The sequence below is a fragment of the Sturnira hondurensis genome, unplaced genomic scaffold, assembly GCF_014824575.4.
Source record: "Sturnira hondurensis isolate 20B ecotype Veracruz unplaced genomic scaffold, ASM1482457v3 Scaffold0004322, whole genome shotgun sequence".
NCBI lineage: Eukaryota > Metazoa > Chordata > Mammalia > Chiroptera > Phyllostomidae > Sturnira > Sturnira hondurensis.
In genome coordinates this window covers 111,986-135,337 of record NW_028076953.1, presented here as the reverse complement: position 1 = coordinate 135,337, position 23,352 = coordinate 111,986, and the positions used below count along the sequence as shown (strand labels likewise).

The window sequence follows — 23,352 nt, the reverse complement described above, 5'->3', positions numbered from 1 at the left end:
AATTTCTCACTATGGAAACTGGGAGAAAGACCCCCAAATATATTTTTCTTTGCTAGTAATAAAATAATAAATGTGAACATAAAATATTAGTAAAATAAGTCAATAATTACAGTAAAATAAGAGAAATAATAATAAAATATTGATTTAAAGCTAAAAATACTAAATAGTTTCATATTCTTCATCTATATAGTCATGTTTTTGAAATACAATCTCAAAACAAAAAAGAATAACAAGGGGGAGACTGAGAAAGGGGGAGAGAGAATCAAGCTACTTTGATCCACTTGGTGAGGGAAGATGCTCTTTCTTAGGGCTTGGACTGATGCCCAGGCACTACCCTGCACCAGTCAATCACTGTACCTCACTATACTTAGCCCAGCTCACATTCAGCTCTAGAAATTGCCAACTTGGAATAAAGGTCTTTGAAAAAAAGCTGTCTCTGATATTTTACTTTTAGACCTATGACAGAATTTTCAGCTACAAATACTATATGGTTGTATTTTCAAAGATGATCTCATGAAACTCAGGTAGACATTACATCTTTCTGGTGGCTGTGGTAGGTAAGCGTTGCCATGTACACATGGGATATTAGCAGAATTATGAGTATGTTACTTGTGGGTCTGGATCAGAGAAATTTGAGCCTGTTCTCTCTCTGTCAGTCACTCTTTTCCACTTACTGTCTGGATATCAGGTGTGGCTAACTCACTCAACTTTTGACCTTGAAGATGTGTACAATGGCTTAGTGGTATGGGACAACAGAATGGAAGGAACCTGAATCCTTGAATGAATGCCGTGAACCTAGAATGGTGGGACTATAGTATGCCTTCTAAGCTATAACACCAGTCTCCTACATGATCTTGCTCTCTAATGTCCTCAATTTATTCACTTTCTACTCTTGTCATCAGAGAAATGGATTTCAAAAATGGCTCTGATCATGCCCAATAACGTTCAAAGCATCTACCTGCCTGTGCAACATAGTTCATCATCCAGGTCCCAGTTGATCTTTCTACATTATTCTCAGTGAACCCATAATGCTGGCTGCATTGGGCCTGACTGATGCCTCCCACTTAGTCCCTACTTCTGTGTATTTGTTCATTTCTTTCCTTTGTTTTAAAATACGCTTCTTCCAATCACTCTTTGCTCAAAAGTGAGTCATTCTATAAGTTACAAAAGAAATGACACCTTCTCTGTGAAGCCATCTCTAACCCCTCCTAATTAACTGTTTTTATAGAGAATAAGCACTTTATTTGTGACAGTATTTTATTACCCATGACTTTTTAAAGAATTCCTTCACAAAAATCGCATTATAGAATTAGATAGTCAAGAGATTTAGTGAGTAAAATGCCTGTGACTGATAGAGAGGGAGCAAGATGCCGCCCCATGTGGTCCACAAGTAGCACACTTTGTCATAACACAGAAAACTTGTAAATAGGCAGAAAAGGATACAGGCTACAAATGCTAGTAATAACAAAGCTAAAGTGCCTGTATTAATGTTAGCTAAAGTAGACTTACTCAGAAAAGATTTCCTCCAAAAAAGGGACATTTCATACTGAATATAAGTCATCAGTAATACGTAACAATCATGAATGTGTGTTTATGTAGCTAATAGAGTTTCAACACTTATGACATATATATTGAGGGAATTAAAATAGGTACAATCAAATTCCTATATATTTGTGTACAAATCCACCACTGCAGTTGGAGATTTTAACACCTGTCTTTCTATAATTGATAGAATAACTAGACAAAACATTCCTAGTGGCATTAACAACCTTAACAACCCTATTAATCAAATCAGTCTCACTGATACTTACAGAAGAGAAGTGCCCAACACATTCTGATGCAGACACCGGCAAGCAGTGTCCACTGCATTATAGACGAGATTCGACAAATTCACATGGACTACCGAGTCCTGTGGAGGAAAGGGGATGGCACGGCCACTCTCTCAAGGAGAGAGCACTTCAACCCTCACCTTGACAAGCTTTTATTGCTTTCTGGGCACATTACCTGATGGTCCTCATTTACTATGCAGAGGTTCACTTTAGGTGCTTCTTTTACAGAAAACAAAGAAGAGGATGCTGCTAATCACATCACAGAAGAAGGATATTTGCAAATGCAAAGGGAAAAGCAGTTGAAGTGGTTACACTCATCTTGGGAAGGCTTAAAACAGATTTTAGGAAGTTACTTTAAAGATATGCAGTAAATGTTTCCCGCCTCAATTCAGGGTGAGGGAGTTTTGGTAAAAAGTAAGTCCCAAAGTGGCCTAGGTACAATGCAGGCCTGATTCCCCATGGGAGAACCTATCCGTGGGTGTGGGTCCTGTCTGGGTCCATGCCACACAGAGCAGTCTCCTATAACATTCTCTTTTAAGGCACATAGTACATTCCTCAAGAGATACCACATCCAGCCATAAAACAAGTCTTAATACATTTTGATAGACTGACAAATTACAGAGTAGGACTCAGTAACAGCAAGAAATCTGTACAGCATCCAATATACTAAACTATATAGTGAGCATCTATAAAAACCTGAGTCAAAGAAGTTATTAAGTGGAAATTTAAAATATTTTGAACTAAGTGATAATAAAAATAAAATATAAAAGTCTAAGATTAATAATATGAAGTTCCACTTCTTGCTTGATTTTTATAATATTTGCCCTTTTCAAGGTATAGATTGTTCAAAGGTGAGAACTTTACTTTGTTCATCTTAAAATATGCAAAGGTAATGGGCCTCACAATTGGGTTACTTGGTAATTGCATTACCACTGTGTGCTGCAGAAAACAATAGCACTGACCAATTCTAACATTAACAAGTAAAGATAATTTATAAGATTTTCCAACAAATCACACAGTAAGAGTAGATTTTACTTCTGCAAATAGGAAGTCTAGGGTATAAAATCATATTAAATGACAAACATTTTAGTAAAAATATGATTGGTAGTAATATTATTTATGTATTAAAGGAAACAAAGTGATTTCAATGTTTTATTTTTCAATATATTTTCTGATCTTGTATGCAATATAGTATCTTTCTGGGAACAATTTTTCATTTTAGTAATGTATTTTTTATAGTATTGCAGAAAGTAAAATCTAAAACATAGCTATTTGTAGTTTTTACCATGTTGTCAAAGAGCCAGTTTAAAAAAAACTGATTTGTGAAAGTGAAATTAACACTTTTAATGTCTTTGAAATCAACTCAGAATATCTTCAGAAGAGAGAAATAGGCAATAAAATGAAAACAAAATTGTTCCAATAACACAAATACCTACTTCTTTTGTTGCATTCACCAACCACGAGAACAAATGTCAGAGACTTTCGGGGTTCCAAAGATGTTACTTTATTGGCCAAGTTTAACCTGTGCAGGGGCGAACTCTCCAAAGTGTCCGGAGACACGGTGCCCGCAAGGGCTGCAAATGAGAGTCGCGCCAAACGCTTACAGGCTTAGGGTTTTATGGAGGCGCGCAAGCAAGCGGGATACAGAAGCAGATGTGGCGGTTAGCGGTTGGCTCAGGGGCACAATAGGGTTACTGATTATTGGTGAGTTAACTCGTGCACTGGCTCGTGCTCCTTTACCTGATTGGTCAGTTGAGCTCGTGCACAGGGGCAAAGTTTCCCTCCCTAGTGACTGTCCAGATGGCTATCTGCCTGACTAACCTTGTTGCTCTTACACCATATCCTGGAACATACCCCGCTCTTCGGGTGTGTCCTGGATCCTCTTTGTGTTAGTGAGTAAAACACCTTTTGCTGCCTTACAGCTATGTTCTGGCTAGTTCCCCTTTGCCCTCAACACTTTCTAACCAGAAAGCAACAGATGTAGCAAAAGACTAATTTGATTATTCGAATATAATTTTTATTCTGTAGTTTCATACATACAGTGGAATCCCTTAAAATTACACATATTTTATTTCTTAATTAATTATCATACTGAAATACACACGAGAAGGGAAGAACCTTAATAGAAGATAAAAGCAGAAAACAGAGATAATATTTGTGGTCCAAAGAACGTTTCGACAGTTGCCAGATGGGAGGGGTGTTTGCAGGTACAAAAGGTGTAGGGGGTAAGAGGTACAAATCTGTTCTTACAGAACAGTCATGAAAATGTAAAGAACAGCATAAGGAATGTAGTTAGTAATATTCTAATGAGTATGCATGGTGTCAGATGGGCATGAGATTTATCATGGTGATCACTTTGGAAGTTATATAATGTCAAATCACTAGGGTATACATCTGAAACATAATATTGTATATTGACTGTAATTGAAACATAAAAAAAGATTTAACAAAACTTGTTGATTGTTATGATTTCTTTGTTCATTTGGAATATTCACTTTTGAATTTGTATTTTTATATTATTTTACATAGTTGAAACAAACACTCAAAATATATAAACTGCAGACCCTTGGTATGCCCCATAGATCCACCACAAAAACATAAGTGGAAGAATATGCTATAAAAATAATAGTGGTTATCACTGGACTGTAAAATTTGGAGTTATATACACCCACTATTTAATGAAAACGACATGTTAATAACAAGAGAACTTAAAATGAAGAAAGAAATGAAATACTCTAAATGAAAATTTAAACAAGCACCGAGATTGCCCCCAAAAGTACCCCTGAGAGACAGGCTGTTGACATCTGCTGGCCTGCTGTTAGGGGCTCGCATTCAACCTGGGCTCTGTGCTCATCCAGGGAACCCAAGCCAAGGACGGAGCAGGGACCAGCTCCGGATTCAGAGGCAGGCTGTGGAGGAAAGAGGTCCTCGTTTCTCTCCCACACTGGAAACTCTAGCGTCCGCTAACAAAAAAAGTAAACCCTTAACATTTAAAGCCACGCGTTTCGATTTCGGTTTTCCTTAGCCTCGCTCATAAGCTCTTGACTCTAACATCTGCCTCTGTTCTCAGCTGCTAAAAAGAGCAGTCGGTTCCAGGCGCCGGAGAAGCGCTCGAGGGGAGAGCGAGGACAGTTGAGAACTTTTCTTCCTGTAGCTCCTGCGCCAGGTAAGTTCGATCTGAAACTTGGTCTTCCACGCTCGTGTTTCTTAAACAACAACGTGTGGTCAAGAGCACTTCCCACACTGTAGATGCAGGGTCCGCGCTGATGGCAGGATTGGGGGGTTGGGGCACGCGGAGCGGAGGTCGGGGTGGGGATGGGGAAGCCCTTTGCTGTGGGAAGCTTAGCGTCTCTGTGTTGGCAGGTTGCGCTGCTCCAGGCTGCACGCAGAGCCCTGCCACAGCTGCAAAAGGGGCTGAAGTCCTTTCTTGGACTATGGGACTAAACTGTAGCCCCCTTGCAGAAGTGCGGGGTAGGGTCACTTCCTCCATGTCCCTTCTCTTGATGACTGGCACCTGCTGGACATTGGAGAAAGGGAGAGAAAAAATGGTCTTCAACATACAATCTAAACATTAAAACACTTTTTATTGTATTAACCTTATTTAATACTCCAAAGATTCTATAAAGTGGTATTTAGATGAAATTAATTCATTCGGAAGTATTTTAATCAACTGTTAAAAAATAGCTCTAAGGTCTAAGCCTTTTTTAATCCTGCAGTTTCCAAATGCGTGGTCCTTACCAAACTAATTACTTCAATTACTTTTGTCTTTAGGTTCAGTTGTTTCTGTTTCCTTTGTAAGTGCAATATTTCTCAGTTTGTTTTAACTTCCATACACTAGCAACAGGAAAGTGGGAGGAGGAAAGGGAGCAAGCAGGGGCGGAAAATAACTGGGGACTTGTGCTTGGACACACTGACCTGAGGGGCCTGGGGCAGGAATGCTGATCATCAACTTTCTTTTGCCTGCAGCTTGATCTTGAGCTTAAACTCCTCAACTTTGGACTCAAAATGGTCTCTGAGGAATGAAGTGGTAAGGGCATCTGAAGCCTAATAGTGTGGACTGCAGGCTTCAGTTGTGACTTTAGTTCTGGGAAAGCCCAGCTTCTCCATTTGGAGCAGAGGTAGCTGTGAGGTGACAGCCTTGCAGCATGTCACACAGCCAGGACAGCTGCAAGTGGAGTGGAAAAGATGAGTGCACGGAGAGATCAAAGATTGGGGTTCTCTCCTGGCTCTTTAATGGGGTGGGGCAGTGGAGGCAGTTTCTTCATCCATGAGCTTAATATTCCTCATTATGGTGTACATTAGGATGGGCTTATGGTTCTCAGTGGTGACTCTACATTAGATTCATCACCTACACAATTTAAAAAATTTTAATTTTTAATATCATTATTTTTTAATCAAAAGCAGACTTGGCTCAGGGAGCTCTGGATTGCCTTTATTTATTGGACAAAGAAAGAAAGACAGAAAGACCAGACACAAAAAGTCTGCATCAAGATTGTGGCCTCATTTCCACTCCCAGTCTCATCCTTTAAAGTTGGGAAATAAGTATGCTGTCTCTGGACTGGGCTGTTAACCACTACTCAGGCCCAAACTTGATTAGGATACCTCTCAATTCAGCTTTATTCTTGATGTATTCTGAAAATTGGGAAGGACCAGCACGGCGCTTCTTGGAAACTAAGTAGTACTTTCTCCTTCCTAACAAAGTTCTATGGTAGACATGTCCAGGAATTATGCAGACTGGCTTAATATGTTCACACAGATATTTTTAATGGTACACAGAGGGTGCAGAATTAGGTCATCGTAGTGCCAGGTCCTCCCCGAGCATCAGCCTCATTCCCCCCTTTGCAGCTGGTTAAGTCTTAAGTTTGGTGAGAGGATGTTCTCATGAGGTGACAGCCTTGCTTCTCAGTGAGGTTGACCCTCACATTGGGTAGGGCCACTCTAAGTGAATTATAAGAATTGGCTGCCCAGTGCCAACAATAACATTCAATCTGAGATGCTCATGGCACTGGGAGCAGTTTGGCCCTTGCAGAGAGTCACTATAAGGGCAGAACCAAAAATAGATGAATTTTTCACTGTGGAGCTTAGCTGATGCTTACTGTGACGGAAACAAAGCAGAAAACGCACACGGCGTAAGGCGATGGATGCTTTGTATAACACTGCCTGGAGAGTCATGGTATCATCTTTTTTCAAGTGGGATGTTCTTCCAGGTTGACAGGTTGCCATGGCATCTGGATCCAACATGACAGCCCCCATTTGTCTGGTGGAAAACATCAATGAGCAGCTCTCAGTGAATCAGGAAGCTCTGCAGATTCTTGACCAGATTTCTCAGCCAGTGGTGGTCGTGGCCATTGTGGGACTGTATCGCACAGGCAAATCCTACTTGATGAACTGTCTTGCAGGACAGAACCATGGTGAGTGCTGTCTTCAGGCAGGGGACTTTTTAAAACTTTTAAAATTTTATTGTTGTTCAATTACAGTTGTCTGCATTTTCCGCCCACTGCTCCACCCTTACCTTAGACAAATCCCCCTCCCTTCCTTGCTTCCATCCCCCCCCCCTTGGTTTTGTCCATGTTTCCTTTATAGTAGTTCCTGAAAACCTTTCACCCCATTATTCCCTCCCACCTCCCCTCTGGTTACTGTCAGATTGTTCTTACTTTCAGTGTCTCTGGTTATACTTTGCTTGCTTTTTTCTTTTGTTGATTATGTTCCAGTTAAAGGTGGTATTTGTCTTTTACCACCTGGCTTATTTTACTTAGCATGATGCCTTCCAGTTCCATCCACGCTGTTGTAAAGGGCAGGAGCTCCTTCTTTCTCTCTGCTGCGTAGTATGCCATCCTGTAAATGTACTGGAGTTTTTTTATCCATTCATTTACTGATGGGCACTTAAATTGTTTCCAGCACTTGGCTATTGTAAATTAGCTGTGAACATTGGGATGCACAGGTTCTTGGGGACATTTTTTACTCTATATCACAGCTTATTAGTTTTCTTCCCTGGTTACATGGGTAACTAAACTCCTCTCAGTAAAACAATCTTCTAATTCTAATTCTCACCACTAAATTATTACCATATTGTATTCTGTTACCATATTCTTTATTCTGTTAAGTAAAATCTACCATACTAATGAGTAGATTCTACCCTTTTTACTTGTAATTTTTTACTTTTTTATTTTTTTACTTGTTTGAGCACTGTACTTTTTTATTTTTAAAATTGAATTTATTGGGGATGGCATTGGTTAATAAAATTACATAGGTTTCACGTGTACAATTCTATAAAACATCATCTGTGTAATGTACTTTCAATCGTGTCTCCTTTCTCTCTCTCATAACATATTTTGCTTTCTTTATGAAATATTTTCATCAACATATAAAGATGTTTGAACACCTATTATCTCAAAAATTCTTCAAGAATTTATATACTATTAAGGCTATCAATCCCCCACACTTTTTTTATCACTTTGTCTGACAAAAAGTATTATTTTAATTTTTTCCCACTCATTCTATTCCCAGGTTTCTCTTTAATTCACTTGCATTTGGCTTTGAATTTTACTAGTCTTTCAAAATGTTGTCATAGTCAATTAGTTACCTTCATTATTTGTGGTTCAGTGATGCCTCTTTTCCTCCATACTGAGTCCTTACTTCACATTATTCTTACACTTTATACTCCCTTCTACTGGGAATAAATAACACACACACAGTAGGGCATTTTTCTGAAGTAGGGAATGGACCATTTTGTATTGTGGGGTACTTACATTCCAACAAGTCTGACTTTGTAGCCTTTGGCTTCTTAGATTTTCTCCTTTCATTTTATGTTGCTTTTCATGCATCCATTGCAGGTTTCCCTCTGGGCTCTACGGTGCAGTCTGAAACCAAGGGCATCTGGATGTGGTGTGTGCCCCACCCCTCCAAGCCTAACCACACTCTGGTCCTTCTGGACACTGAGGGCCTGGGTGATGTGGAAAAGGTGAGGTAGAGAGTCACAGATAAAGTATTTAAAATCTGAAATTCTTCTTAATGTTTTATGATTCTTTGTAATTTCACAGCTGCAATCTATTCTGAAATCTAGAAATCTAACTGCATATATAAGGCAAATTTTGGTTTATTGGATTCTCTCTTCCCAGTAAGTTGTCATGGTAGAGTGAGTAAGCCTTTTTTATTTCTGGTTCTATTCAGTTTAATATACAATTCTGAGCACATAATTCCCCAGCATCTGGATTAGTACCGCAGATATTAGTGTCCAAAGTAAAGGTTGTGCCCTCAAAGAGTCTACAACCCTGTGGTAAAGTTCATTAAGTACTCATAGATCATTCTGTAAAGGTTTGAGACACCTCTGAATGCAGTGATTCTAAAAAAACACATGTTTGTTCCACAACATCATTAAAAATAGTTTTTTAAGTAATATTTTAATTTTCTATGAGTGGGTGATATGAACGATTTCTTCTTTTCTGCCTTACTTGGAGCCTTATTTGGGAATAGTACTTAAATTTGTACCGATCTCTATTTCTTTCCAAAGAAGAGTTAAAAATTCTGTGTTTATTTTTAAATCTACATATCAAAGAATGATATAATCTTGCTATCTAAATGTTTTATGTTTGTTGTAAGTGCCATTTCTTCTCATCTTACATGATTACTTTAAAAAATTGAGGTCAGGGAAGTAAGTTAAATAAGTGGTTATCCCTCCCGCCTTCCACCCCAAACTCTCATATTGAGTCTCCTAGGTACATGTCCCAGTTTATATAGTTTCTCTAGGCTTTAGGTTGTTTATAAGATAAATAATGTCGTGATTAGATCATTATTGAGACACAGCTAGCTATAATCCATACAAATAAATTATCATGGCCATTAAGGCCATTCCTCTGGCTGTACCAGGTTCACTATCTGCCTTAATTTCTTGACCTACCCTTTGCTCCAATCAAATCAAATAAGTATAATTTTATTCCAAAGACCTGTGTATTTGACAATTTCTAATTTTGCTTCTGTGAGTCCTTCTACTTCCAGGATTACCTTCATTTCTTCAAGTCTACATGCTACCAGTTCTTTCACACTCAACTAAGACTCTGAGTAAAACTTTATAATATGCAATTTTTATCCCAATATTTATAGCCCTGTTTTTTCTTGATAGATATCTAAACTTTTAATTAATATTATAGCTATAGGATCCACTGTTTATATGCATTTCTAAGATGTAAGTCTCTTATAAATATTTTCATCACTGTTGTATTCAATGTAATGTTTGTCACTGCCTTAAAGAAGTTGTCTTCAAAGTAACAACATTTTAAACATTGCCTTTAGAAACTTAAGCTCAGTGGGAAACACTCAATAGCTCCTACAAACATCTGTTGAATTTAATTGTACATAAGTTGAATCCTCAGTCGTGCTAGCTATGGTGAATTTTATACGGCCTGTGATGAACAAACATATGTAGAATGAATACGTGCTAACATCTAACATTGAATTCCTAATTGCACACCAGACATCATACTAGTTTTTCTATAAATTATTTTTGCCATTCAATTGGATAAAATGAAAGCCCTGTGAAGATAGAATTTTTTTATATGTGAAAAATCACAGTGACAAGAAATTTAATTGACTTTGTCAAAGCTAATATCTGTATTTATCCTTGCCTTTAAACTTACTTCTTTGCATGGTGAGTACATTAGCTGAAATAAAAATGAAAGACTGATAGACTTAGTGTCTGAATGAATTTTTACATGGTAAACTCTGAAATGTCTTGCCCTAATATGCTTCCTAGGGTGACCCTAAGAATGACTCGTGGATCTTTGCCCTGGCCGTGCTTCTGAGCAGTGTGTTCGTCTACAACAGCATGGGCACCATCAACCACCAGGCCTTGGAGCAGCTGCAGTATCCTTCCAGGGACCACTCCACCATGGGTCCTGGGGTCTGGGGGAATGGAGATCCAGTCAGCTTCTCCTTCCCTTGCACTGAGTTGCCTTTGGTGGACCAGAAGGAACCAGAGCCAAAGAGTTTTACCATATATTTTTTCTTTTAGAGAAATGTGGGAATTGTGGATGGGAATTTCCTTTTCCTTAACCAGGTCCTAGTTATGTGACCGAGCTGACAGAACTCATCAGGGCAAAGTCCTCCCCTACACCAGATGGAGTAGACGATTCCATGGAGTTTGTGAGTTTCTTTCCAGACTTTATCTGGACTGTACGGGATTTCACCCTGGAGCTGAAGTTAAATGGTCACCCTATCACAGAAGATGAGTACCTGGAGAATGCCTTGAAGCTGATTCCAGGTGAGAGAGCATGACTAGGCAGTAGACAGTGCAGTATAAGGAGGGGGGTGCTACACATTGTCTGTCATCTCTGGAGTTGCCCTTGTGTTTTAGACTACATGAAATCTATAGAAATGGTGGCTGGGAGGTGAGCTGAAAAGCTCTATGGACTAGAGTTTCAGTTGACATAAAGTAGAGCCTATATAATAAAAAATAAAGAAAGACATTACATAATGATAAGCAAATCAACCCAACAAGAGGATATAAGCTTAGTAAACATTTATATACCAACATAGTAGCACCTGAATGTATAAAGCAAATTTTGATGGACATAAGAGATCAACAGTAATACAGTCAGTCATAGTAGGGGATTTTAACACCCAATTGACATCGATGGATAGATTTTCTAGGGTAAATTGCATTTTTGGAAGCAAAACAGGTCTGGGTAACTTTAAGAAGATTGAAATCATATCAGTTGTTTTCTCCCACGACAATGATATAAAACTAGAAATCAAGTACAAGATGAAAACTGAAAAACACAAATGCACATTGAAGCTAAAGAACATGTTACTGAACAATAAATGGGTCAATAATACAGTCAAAGAAGAAATCAAAAGTTACCTTGAGGCAAATAAAAGTGAACATACAATAACCCCCCCAATTCTTTTAATTACTTTATTATTGTCCAATTACAGTTATTTGCATTTTCTCCCTACCACCCCCTACCCCAGCCAACCCCACCACCCTCCCTCTTCAATAACCAGAAATTTATAAGACACTGAAAAGCAGTCCTAAAAGGGAAATTCATGACAATACAAGCCTACCTTAAGAAGCAAGAGAAATCTCAAGTACACAATCTAACCTCATACCAAGAACAACAAACAGATTCCAAAGTGATGAGCAGGAAGGAAATAATAAAGATTAGAGCAGAACAACAAACAAAGCCTACAGTAAGTAAAAAGAAGGAAATAATAAAGATTAGAGTGGAAATAAATGTCATAGAGACAAAAAAATATCAGTAATACCAAGAGCTGGTTCTTTGAAAAGATAAACAAGATCAATGAATCTTTTTAACTAGACTCATCAAGAAAAAAGGAGAGAAGACCTAAAAATTAAAATTAGAAATGAAAGAAGTGACAGTTGACACCACTGGAATATAAATGATTACACGAAAATACTACAAATAATTATATGCCAATGAATTGGACAACCTGGGTGAAATGGAAAACTCCCTAGGAACATACAGTCTTCCAAAACCAAATCAGGAAAATTGAAAAACCTGAATAGACCAATTAGAACTAATGAAATCAAAGCAGCAATAAAAATATTCCCAGCAAACAAAAGACCCAGACCAGATGGCTATCCAGGAGAATGCTACCAAACATTAAAAAAACAAAACAAACAAACAAACAACCAAAAAAAACCTCTAGCAGCTATCCTTTTCAAACTATTATAAAAAATTTCAAGAGAAAAAATGATTTCCAAGTGCTTTTCATGAGTTCAGTATTATTTTAATTCTAAATACAAATAAATACACAACAAAGAAAGAATTGTGGGCCAATATTTCTGATGAACATAGAAATCCTCAGCAAAATATTAGCAAACCAGACCCAGCAATACATGAACAATATCATATAACATGATCAATTGCGATTTATCCTGAGAATGAAAGGTTGTTACAATATTTGCAAAAAATGTGATATACTACATAAAAATGAAGGGTAAAAATCACATGATTATATCAATAAATGTGGAAAATGCAATTGATAAAATCTAGCACTCATTTATGATAATATCTCTCAGCACAGTGGAAACCGTGGGATCACACCTCACATAGACACATACAACAGTGTGTTGATAGCCAGAGGGAGAGACAGGTAGGGAGTAGTGGGACAATGGGGATGGGAAGATACTTTGCTTGGGGTGATGTGTGCATGATGCAGTAGGAAGATGATGTTTTATTGGATTTTACACCTGGGACCTACATGGTTTTGCAAACCAATTTCACCTCAATAAATTAAATAAAGAAAATAAAGATTACAGTGGATAGAAATGACATAGAGGCACTGAAGAAAGATTCAAGAATATACAAATAAATGGAATCCTACACCTTGCTCATAAATAGGAAGAATTAACATAATTGAAATGTCCATACTACCCAATGCAATCTATAGGTTTAATTCAATCTTTTTCAAAATACAAATGGCATACCTCACAGAACTAGAACAAATATTCCAAAAATTTATACAGATCCTCAAAATACCTTAAATAGCCTCACAGTATGGAGGAAGAATAATGTTGAGGAAGAACATTATCTGATATCAAACTATACTGCAAGTCCATAGTAATCTAAGCAACATGGTGCTGATGTAAAAAAACCCCCAGAAATTTGGATCAATGGAACAGGATGGAGAGCCCAGAAATAAACCCACATTTATGTGGTCAATTAATATTTGACTAAGGAGAGCAATAAATGGGTCAACAATACAATCATGGAAGAAGTCAAAAAGCCTATCCAGCAAAAACCATCTTTCAAATAATTAGATATTTTTTCTTTTGAAATAGGAATACATCTTTTTATTGACCATATAGCTAAGTAATCTACAAACATGACTTTATGTTTTAAATGAACCTGAAGATGTATGTTTTTTATCAATGCATTTGGAATATTTAAAAATATATATTTTATTGGTTATACCATTACACTTGTTCTATTCCCCTCCTTCAATCCCCTCCACCCTGCACACCCCCTACCCAACCATTCCCCCCTTTTAGTTTATGACCACATGTCTCAAGTTCTTTAGATTCTATATTTCCCCTACTATTCTTGCCCTCCCCCCATCTATTTTCTACCCACCATCTATGCTACTTATTTTCTGTATCTTCTCCCCCCTTCTCCTCCTCCCACTCCCCTGTTGCTAACCCTCCATGTGTTCTTCATTTCTATGGTTCCACTCCTGATCTAGCTGTCCTCTTGGTTTGCTTTTGTTTTAGGTGTGGTTGTTAATAACTGTGAGTTTGCTGTCCTTTCACTGTTCATATTTTTCATCTTCTTTTTCTTATATAAGTCCCTTTAGCATTTCATATAATAAGGGCTTGGTGATGATGAACTCCTTGAACTTGACCTTATCTGAGAAGCACTTTATCTGTCCTTCCATTCTAAATGAAAGTTTTGCTGGATAAAGCAATCTTGGCTGTAGGCCTTTGGATTTCATGACATGGAATACTTCCTTCCAGCTCCTTCTTGCGTGTAAGGTCTCTTTTGAGAAATCTGCTGACAATCTGATGGGTACTCCTTTGTAGGTGACTGTCCCCTTATCTCTTGCTGCTTCGAGGATTCTCTCCTTCATTTTAATCTTGGCTAATGTAATCATGATGTGCCTTGGTGTGTTCCTTCTTGGGTCCAACTTGTTTGGGACTCTCTGAGCTTCTTGGATTTCCTGGAAGTCTATTTCCTTTGCCAGACTGGGGAAGTTCTCCTTTATTATTTGCTCAAATAAGTTTTCCACTCATGGCTATTTCTTTTCCCCTTCTGGTACCCCTATAATCCAGATGTTGGAACGTTTAAAGATGTCCTGGAGATTCCTAAGCCTCTCCTCATTTTTTTTGAATTCTGTAACTTCACTTTTTTCTGTTTGGTCATTTCTTCCTTCCTTCTGGTTCACCCCCTTGATCTGAGTCCCAGTTTCCTTTCCATCACTATTGGTTTCCTGTGCATTTCCCTTCATTTCAATTAGTTTAACCTTCATTTGTTCCTCTAATTTGCGACTAAAATCAACCAGTTCTGTGAGCATCCTGATCACCAGTGTTTTGAAGTGTGCATCTGAGAGGTTCGCTATTGCTTTTTCGCTTAGAGTTATCGGCTCTGGGGCTTTGAGTTCTTCTTGAGCCATATTTTGGACTGTTCATGCCTATTATGTATGAGGAGCAGAGCTCTAGGTGTTCACTAGGGCGGGCCACTCAGTCGCTGGGTTGTGGCGCTGTATGTGGGGGTGGAGTCAAAGCAATGTCGGTCCCCTCTGCTGCCTCCCGCTGCAGGTGCCCATGCGGTCCATCCCACTGCACTCGAATGTGCAACCGTGGTCAGCCGGCTGCCTTGCGTCCTCGCTGGGTTTGCCGCTGGGGCCTGTGTAGTCCTTCTCACTGCTCACTCCTCTGCTGGTTTACCTGTGCCCAAATGTGTGACCACGGCCAGTCCACTGCCCTGTGCCCTAACTGAGTCCACCTGATGGTACCCCGGCTGCCTGGGTGCCTGGGGCCGGGGGATCCTTCCTGCCCGGCCCTGCTCCTCTGCTGGCTCTGCCCCTCTTACTGGTCCGGTTGAATGGTTCGTTTTTGTCGGACTTCCATATAGTTCAATTTTCTGTTCTTTGGCTGCGTCTTTGTTCACCAAACCTTTGTTGTATTTAAACTTGGTTGTGGGAGAAGGCACAGTGTTTCCACATATGCTTCCATCTTGGCGGAAGTCGGAATATTTCTAATAATTATCAAAACATTCATTTTATTTCCTGTATCATAGATTTCTATTGATTTCAACATTTTTACCCATGCTATAATTTCAAAACAATCATGTATTTTAATTGTGTATCTGATGTGTATCAGATACACAATTTACCCAGATGTGTATCTGATGAAAACTTGAAAGAAATATCAGTTCTGATTCATTCATTCTTTTCTTCACATATCCATTTTGCTTCCCCAAAACACTCAGTGAGAAACTGGCTGGGCAAAAGGTTACTTTCAAATTAATATAGTCTTTACTTAAAGAGCTTAGAGATTAGCAGTGATATCTTAAAATGACATTTTAGATATACTTACACTTCAGAAGTTTTTGCTTTAAAAAAAAGCTAATCCTGTACACATTATTTTTTGCATCAAAACAGTGTTCCTCAAATAATCAAGGTGTTGTTTCTGATATTGTTCCATTACTCCTTGTTTGAGGCTCTTTGTTTTGGTCCCACACCTCAATTTCCACCTGGGATCAAGTAGAACAAAACTTTATGTTTGACCTTTTATTCCTTTAGTCATTTATTCAATAAATGTGTGATAGCAAATTATGTTCAAGGCTGCAGAAATCAGCCATATTTTTAATTTTTTTACCTGGGTTAGTTCTCTCCCCAAATTTCTACCAGATTTGTGTCATTGGTACAAGTATGATATTCAAAGAAGTGTTGTATGTTTATGATAACAGAGTTATTAATATAGAAAATGGCGAAGGTACAAAAACCCCTGTCATCTTGCGGTTTGTTCCCAGGAAGAATGGGTTCATCTGCCTGCATGCATCAAAGCCTAATGAGAAACAAACAGAGGTTTATGACTAGGAAAGTAAAGATTTATTAAGGAGATGGTGTCATGTCCAGAGCCATAGGTATTTCATACTCAAAGACATGGCTCCCCGATGGCTTCCAGTGAACGGGTTACATAGGGAAAAAATTCATTGTCATGGTGGCTAAAGGAGTTAGGGTTGTGGTCTCTACTCATTCCTTGGTGCTAACTGGATTAGAATGTAATTGATCATTGCATCTGGTCCTGATGTTGGCCATGGAGTTGTTCTGTCCAACTTTACCAGGATTTGTTCTGTGGGATCATTCCACTTTCTTAGGTCTGGATCTAAAGCACAACTGAGGTCAAGATTTTGTCTTTAGTTTGATTGAAAACTCTGTATCTATATTCAGTAGACCCAGGACTTTGTTCCTAATACTACTGGATAATGACCAGAACCTCATTGTCCTGAGGGATTAATAATTTAGCAAGGGAAAGGGAGGTGAGTGAATTGGGATACTGGGGGAGGCCATTTTGAGTCAAAGGGGGGAAAAATCAAAACAAAAGGCTGCACTTAGGAAAACAAGGTTTCAGCACAGTTACAGGTTTCTTGCTCTGGGACTGTTCCTACTACAATCTTTGGTCTTTCTATCCTCAGGAAGAAATCCCAAAGTCCAAATAGCCAATCTTCCCAGAGAGTGCATCCGGCATTTCTTTCTGAAACGGAAGTGTTTTGTCTTTGATCAGCCAACAAAGGACAGAGAACTTCTAGCCAATATTGAGAATGTTCCAGAAAATGAACTGGATCCTAAATTCCAGGAACAAACAAAGAATTTCTGCTCTTACATCTATACCCAGTCAAGAACCAAAACCCTCAGAGAGGGAATCATGGTCACTGGGAAATGTGAGTCTTTTCACAATCTGTGGGGTCTAACATATATATGTTTAATAAATTATGATGTGTTTCCTAGTATTTTCGTTCGGTTCTACATAGAATTGCAGCCATATAGACATTGGTATTTTTATGAAGATATGTATATATTTTATAATTATCACACTTTCTAGCACTAACAAATTTCTATCCAAAATTACAAGCATTATCAGTAATATCAGTGGTTTCCATATTTCTGAAAAAATCCTCTACTGATAAGAAATCACTAACTGTGTATAAAAATAGAATGTACTATTTTATCAAGGGAAGTCCTTTATAAAAATATGATTTTTTAGGAGAATATAGAATATATTTGGGGAGTGTAGAGCCAGCCAACAATAAATATACGACTCTGAAAATCCACTGGAGGTTTTTAATTAGGAATAAATATAATCTCATTTATCTGGCCTTATCTATCTACCTGTGTAAACAATTTTGCTTTTAATTTTTAAATAGAAAATTATGTTCTCCAGATAAATTTTTGTATGTTAGATGAAGGTAAATATTTATTTATTTTTAGTCCTGTGTCTGGAAGAACCATACAAATGAATAGTCAGTAGGAAAATGAAAGGGGTGTTAGTAGAAGGAGTACGATGTACATATGTTTGTTATTCAGAAATATAGTCTCATATATGTAGATTTGTTGAGTGATAACTTGATATTTTCCCCTTAAATTTCCCGGCTTATTAGGGCTACAGACTCTGGTGGTAACTTATGTGGACACCATCAACAGTGGAGCAGTGCCTTGTTTGGAGAATGCGGTGACAACTCTGGCCCAGATCGAGAACTCAGCGGCCGTGCAGAAGGCAGCCGACCACTACAGCGAGCAGATGGCCCAGCGAGTGAGGTTCCCCACAGACACACTCCAGGAGCTGCTGGACCTGCACGCGGCCTGTGAGAGGGAAGCCATTGCTATCTTCATGGAGAAGTCCTTCAAGGATGAAAAGCAGGAGTTCCAGAAGAAGCTTGTGGTACTTTGTTATAGTACTTGTTTACCTTTGTGGCCCTTCCCTTTGAAGAATGATGCCTGTAAGTGCTTTTAATGACCCAATTTTTCCTCTCTCACTCATGGGTCAAGTAGTGTGGATTTATCATGAGGAATAGTGTTTCAGATGACTCCTGAGAATTACTTCTGTAATTCTTCCAAAGCTCATGTACTTTATCACAAAACTCTCTGATCCCTGGTGCCTAATCAGCATAGACATCACCTGAAGTGGATACTTCTATGGATTTCAAGCCTGCCCAGAATACCCTAGGGATGACCCAAAAGTCATTCCTAAATTGGTCACTTTTTAGGTACCAAAATTTCCATTCCCAGGTACCAAAATTTCCTTATTAGACCCTCGTTCCAGGCCCTTTGCACCTTCGGTTGCTCCTTTTGTATCATTGTGTCATTAAACATAGAATTATTGAATGCTACAGCTTCAAGGGACCATGGAGATTAAATAATGCAACTATAACTTTTCAGGTAAAGAACCTGAGACCCAGAGAGGCTGAGATGCTTCCCCAAGTCTTGTAGAGAGTTTTCATGTTTGTGAACAAATCAAGGGTTATGGTTTCACATTTATTCCATGTCTTTCAGAAACAAAAAGCTTGTATCACAAAGACCACATCCAGATATCTTTCTGCCAGATTCTTTGGAATTTTATCTCCTTTGTTCTTTTCTTCTGGTGACATCCCTCTATGCTTCCCTTGTAGAAAATCATAAAGGATAAGAAGGATGATTTCATGCTGCAGAATGAAGAGGAATCTGTTAAGTACTGCCAGGCTACCCTTGATCAGCTTTCAGTGGCCCTCATGGAAAGTATTTCAGCAGGAACTTTCTCTGTTCCTGGGGGTCACAAGCTCTACTTGGAAGCAAAGGAAAGGATTGAAGGGGACTACTGCAAAGTGCCCAGGAAAGGAGTGAAGGTGAGGAATATGGGACCATGGGGATCCTACAAAGTCAGGAGGGTCTCTTGAAAGTCTGAGGGCACAGTCCCTGTTGTGGGTAGTATGAGAGTGTGGGGATATTACAGCTGTTTTAGTCTTTAAGTCCTATTAGTTGCCTTTCTTCTTAAGTAGAGTAGAAATATTAAATCTCAAGTGAGTGTGGACTTCTGAATTCTGCAACAGGCAGCACAGAAATTATTCATCTCTTCATTCAGCAACTGGACATTTAATGTGCCAAATATTGGTGATTTACAACTTCAAGTCTGACTCTTTGGCTTTAAAGCTGATCAAAAGTAAGAAAGGAAGCCCATAGATAATTGCATAGTGTTATAACACTCATGAACCCGAGAAAGTTGGCTACATGGGTGATGGCAACTTGTAATAATACTAAAAAGCAATAATGATACTTATAGTAGAACTAATATATATTGAACTGTTATTATTATAAGCCTAGTGTTAAGTTCTTTCCATAGACTTTTAAATGTAATCCTTCAGGTAGAACGAAGAAACTTCTATACTTTTTGTGAACATTTTATACATCTGAACTGAGAGGCAGAGACAGGTTAAAATGACTTGTCTAAAGTTACAGCCAGCAAATGGCAGAGGGAGAGAAGCAGTGTTACCTGGAGACACGTTACCCTGGTGAAATAAATATAAATAAAAAGCACCAGAGACGGTGGGTCTGTAGAACTGACCATGGTTTCCACTGGCTGGAGCCTAGAGTGTGGGAAGGAAGGAGCACTGGGAGAGAGACAGGAGGGAGAGAGGAGGCAGGGGGTATGGAGAACCTCTGGTCACTCCAAGGAGCCTGGACACTGTGTGTGGAGCCACGATACAGTTTTAATTATGAAGGAAAAAGTCCATGGACTTACTTGTTCTTGTTGCATTATTCTTCCCAGTGGAAATCAAAGTTTGCTCCTTCTTGTTTCCTTAGGCAAATGAGGTCCTCCAGAGCTTTCTTCAGTCACAAATGGCCATAGAGAAATCCATTCTGCAGGCAGACAAAGCACTCACAGATGGGGAGAAGGCCATGGCAGGTATGGGGCAAGGCAGGTTCCTGCAGTGTCCTCGACAGGTGTGAAAACAACACTTTCCCAAAACAAGGAGCTCTTTTCCTCTGTGGAACAGATTCTCCAAAATCTGATAACATTCAGGGAACATCAGCCAGTCAGGCCTTTCCCATGACATTCTGAGCTGTGCTGTTGATGGTGTAGTCAGGGGGTCTGCTTTAGAGATTTCCTACCTCTCCTCTGGTTTGGTTTGGTCTCTGAGCTCAGGAGGGTAGAGATCAGACCTCACCTAATTTTCTTGCCTCTCTCAAACCTCCCTGGGCAGAGGAGCAGGCCAGGAAGGAGGCTGCTGAGAAGGAGCAGGAGCTGATGAAACAGAAACTGCAGGAGGAGGAGCAACAGATGGAGGCCCAGAAGAAGAGTGTGGAGGAGAACATAGCCCAACTGAAGGAGAAGCTGGAGCGAGACAGAGAGAACATGATAAGAGAGCAGAATATGATGTTGGAGCATAAACTGAAAGTAAGTCCTGCCTTGGCCTCAGTAATGCTCAAAGGGCTTTGTCCTGGACCCTCAGGTGGGATTGAGAAGGTGGAAGATCATGGAAGGTGGCACATTTACTACTTCTGATTTACTAAAATCTTGAATTCTTTAAACCTTTCTTTTAAATTTTTGTTAAGAGCATTATGAATTTTACTTTATATTTTGACTCTTGAGACTTTAGAATGGGTATGGTCCTTCCATTCCCCTTGGAGAATACAAATAGGATTTGGGCTGTTATTTTTGGAGATTTTGAAATGATCTTACGAGTCCTGTTTAAATAGGCCTTCCAAACAGTGTGTTTATTGTGACCAGTAAGTGCTTTGCTTTACCAAGATCACTGCCGATTATCAGGAACCCTCCTACAACTCAAAGACCCGAGGTATTCTATGATGACAATAAGCTATCAGAAGGGTTCAGACTTCAAAACACAGGGAAGGGGCTGCTTCCAAATTTGCGGTATTGTTTTCTCCTGTGGTCCTCCCAGGTCATCCTGTAGCTAAGGGGGGATTCTCTCATTGTCTCTCTGGCCATGATTATAGCAAATTTCTAGAACAACGTGTAAGTTCCCATTACCTCTCCAGTTTCAGTGACCATAACCTCTCAAGTGAGACTAAAAGTTAATCCAAGCAGATAAAGACTACCTCTCAACTGTCATTTGACCGGAACATACTACATGTGTCCTCATGTCAGGTTTAGCATTCTAGCAAATCCCTAATGGTTGTAGGAATATTGATGAAGCTGTAAACGATGCTTCCTCTCAATGTTCAGGTTTGAGGCAAGAGGTATTTTTTGTTACAAAATTCTCTTTGATTCAGTTGAGAGAACAATTTTAAGACCAAAAGAGATAAAATTTGACCAAACACTTTAATGCAAAATGTATTTTTTGGAAAAAATAATGGGGATTTAAAAAGTTCTCTCTTCCATTCTTTTTTTTAGGTACAAGAAGATCTGCTTACTGAACGGTTTCAAAAGAAATCTGAAGGGATGAATGCAGAGATAAATCAGTTGAGAAATATGATTAAAGCTGAAAATGACAGTCACTTTATTTCAGAAACCTTGAATATAATTATCAAGGAGATCATTCAAATATTGTTTGCTAAATCTGTTGGTAATGTTGTGACAAAAATAAGCTCACTATATAAAAAGATCTAGTTCTTCATTTGATGAAATTATAAAATGTAGATATATGCTCTGGCTTATTTTTTTGTATATACCCCTCTGAACTGAGAGGCAGAGACAGATTGAAATGACTTGGCTGCAGAACAGGCTGACAGGGACCAGAGGGGAGAGGGGAGAGAATTCAGGGGAAAAGGGGAAGGATTGACAGGAACAAGTATAACGGACACATGGACAACAACTAAGGTGGGGGATGGAAATGGGAGGGAGGTGGGGAGCACTGGGAGGGGGTGGGCTGGGCTGGGAGTAAAAGACAGAAAACTGTACTTGAACAATAATTAAATAAATTTTTAAAAAAGACTTGGCTAAAGTTACAGCCAGCACGTGACAGGGGGGAGGAGCAGCATTATCTAGAGACAACATTTTACCCTGGGGAGGCAAATATGAAAAAGCACCAGAGACAGTGGGTTTGTAGAACTAAAGATGGTTCTCGCTGCCTGGAATCTAGAGAGTGGGCAGGGAGGAGCACTTTTTCCATTTAGACAAATTTTAAACATTAAAAGTGTCTGTTAGAGAACATCAATGCTTGGCCCACTTTAGGTGGGATAAGTGCATGTACATTTTGATATAGCATGTTTACTTTTGAGAAATATACAAGTGCAAAATTATATGGGAGTATATATAAAATCCATTGAGGTATTGCTTCTAATGACCAGATTTTTAAAACTACTTAAATATTTATCTATAAAAATTGGTAGTATTGATTTATCATGACTGGCTGGTATAGCTCAGTGGATTGAGTGTGGGCTATGACCAAAGGGTCACTGGTTTGATTCCCAGTCAGGGCACATGCCTGGGTTGCAGACCAGGTCCCCAGTCGGGGGGTGGTGCATGAGAGGCAACCACACACTGATATTTTTCTCCCTCTCTTTCTCCTTCCCTTCCCCCTGTCTAAAATTAAAATAAATAAAAGTTTTAATAAATGTATCATGTAAATATACTGGAATGTTATGTAGCCAGTAAATAAGTTGAGGGTGGTACTCTATTTGTACCAATATAGAACAATCCTCAAAATACATCACACAGAGAAAAAAATGAAGCATGAAACAGCCTGTATAATGTGTTTAATCTAAATAAATGTAATTATTGTGTGCAAACATTTATAAATAGACATGAATATTTCTGTAATGATTCATTGGAAGCAAGTAACATTGGTTTCTCTGGACAGGACTGATGCAGTCAGGGGTGGAAAACATACATGCTTTTCAATATAACCTGTAGATTTTGAATTTAATAAAGAAAGCTTGTATTAACATTTTAAATAAAGTTTAAAGTAAAGAAAAATTTAAATGCAATACTAATATAGATAAGAAGAAGAGAATGTGAAGTTGGCTATTGATGATGAAAGCGTTCATTGTTTCTAGAAATGACGTTAGTCGGCTCAAAGATCAGAATACTACAAAACGTAAAATTTGAATCCTCATCTTGTTTTTGTTT

General features: G+C 38.8%; 1 protein-coding gene across 3 annotated transcripts in view; it reads left to right on the top strand.

The window, feature by feature from the left end:
* The first annotated feature begins 4,863 nt into the window (after nucleotides 1-4,863).
* The window catches only part of LOC118986510 (guanylate-binding protein 6-like), a 37,185-nt gene continuing 18,696 nt past the window's right edge, over nucleotides 4,864-23,352 (top strand). For 2 of the 3 annotated variants that reach the window (XM_037045455.1, XM_037045454.1), the window contains exons 1-10: nucleotides 4,866-4,995; nucleotides 7,037-7,240; nucleotides 8,663-8,790; nucleotides 10,579-10,688; nucleotides 10,889-11,085; nucleotides 16,985-17,230; nucleotides 17,948-18,228; nucleotides 18,956-19,168; nucleotides 20,124-20,226; nucleotides 20,525-20,718. In XM_037045455.1, the coding sequence (XP_036901350.1) occupies nucleotides 7,051-7,240; nucleotides 8,663-8,790; nucleotides 10,579-10,688; nucleotides 10,889-11,085; nucleotides 16,985-17,230; nucleotides 17,948-18,228; nucleotides 18,956-19,168; nucleotides 20,124-20,226; nucleotides 20,525-20,718 (1,662 nt within the window). In that variant the 5' untranslated portion in view covers nucleotides 4,866-4,995; nucleotides 7,037-7,050. Of the gene's footprint in view, nucleotides 4,996-7,036; nucleotides 7,241-8,662; nucleotides 8,791-10,578; nucleotides 10,689-10,888; nucleotides 11,086-16,984; nucleotides 17,231-17,947; nucleotides 18,229-18,955; nucleotides 19,169-20,123; nucleotides 20,227-20,524; nucleotides 20,719-21,675; nucleotides 21,981-23,352 lie in introns of those variants that run through there. The other variant, XM_037045453.1, reaches the window with a different exon arrangement.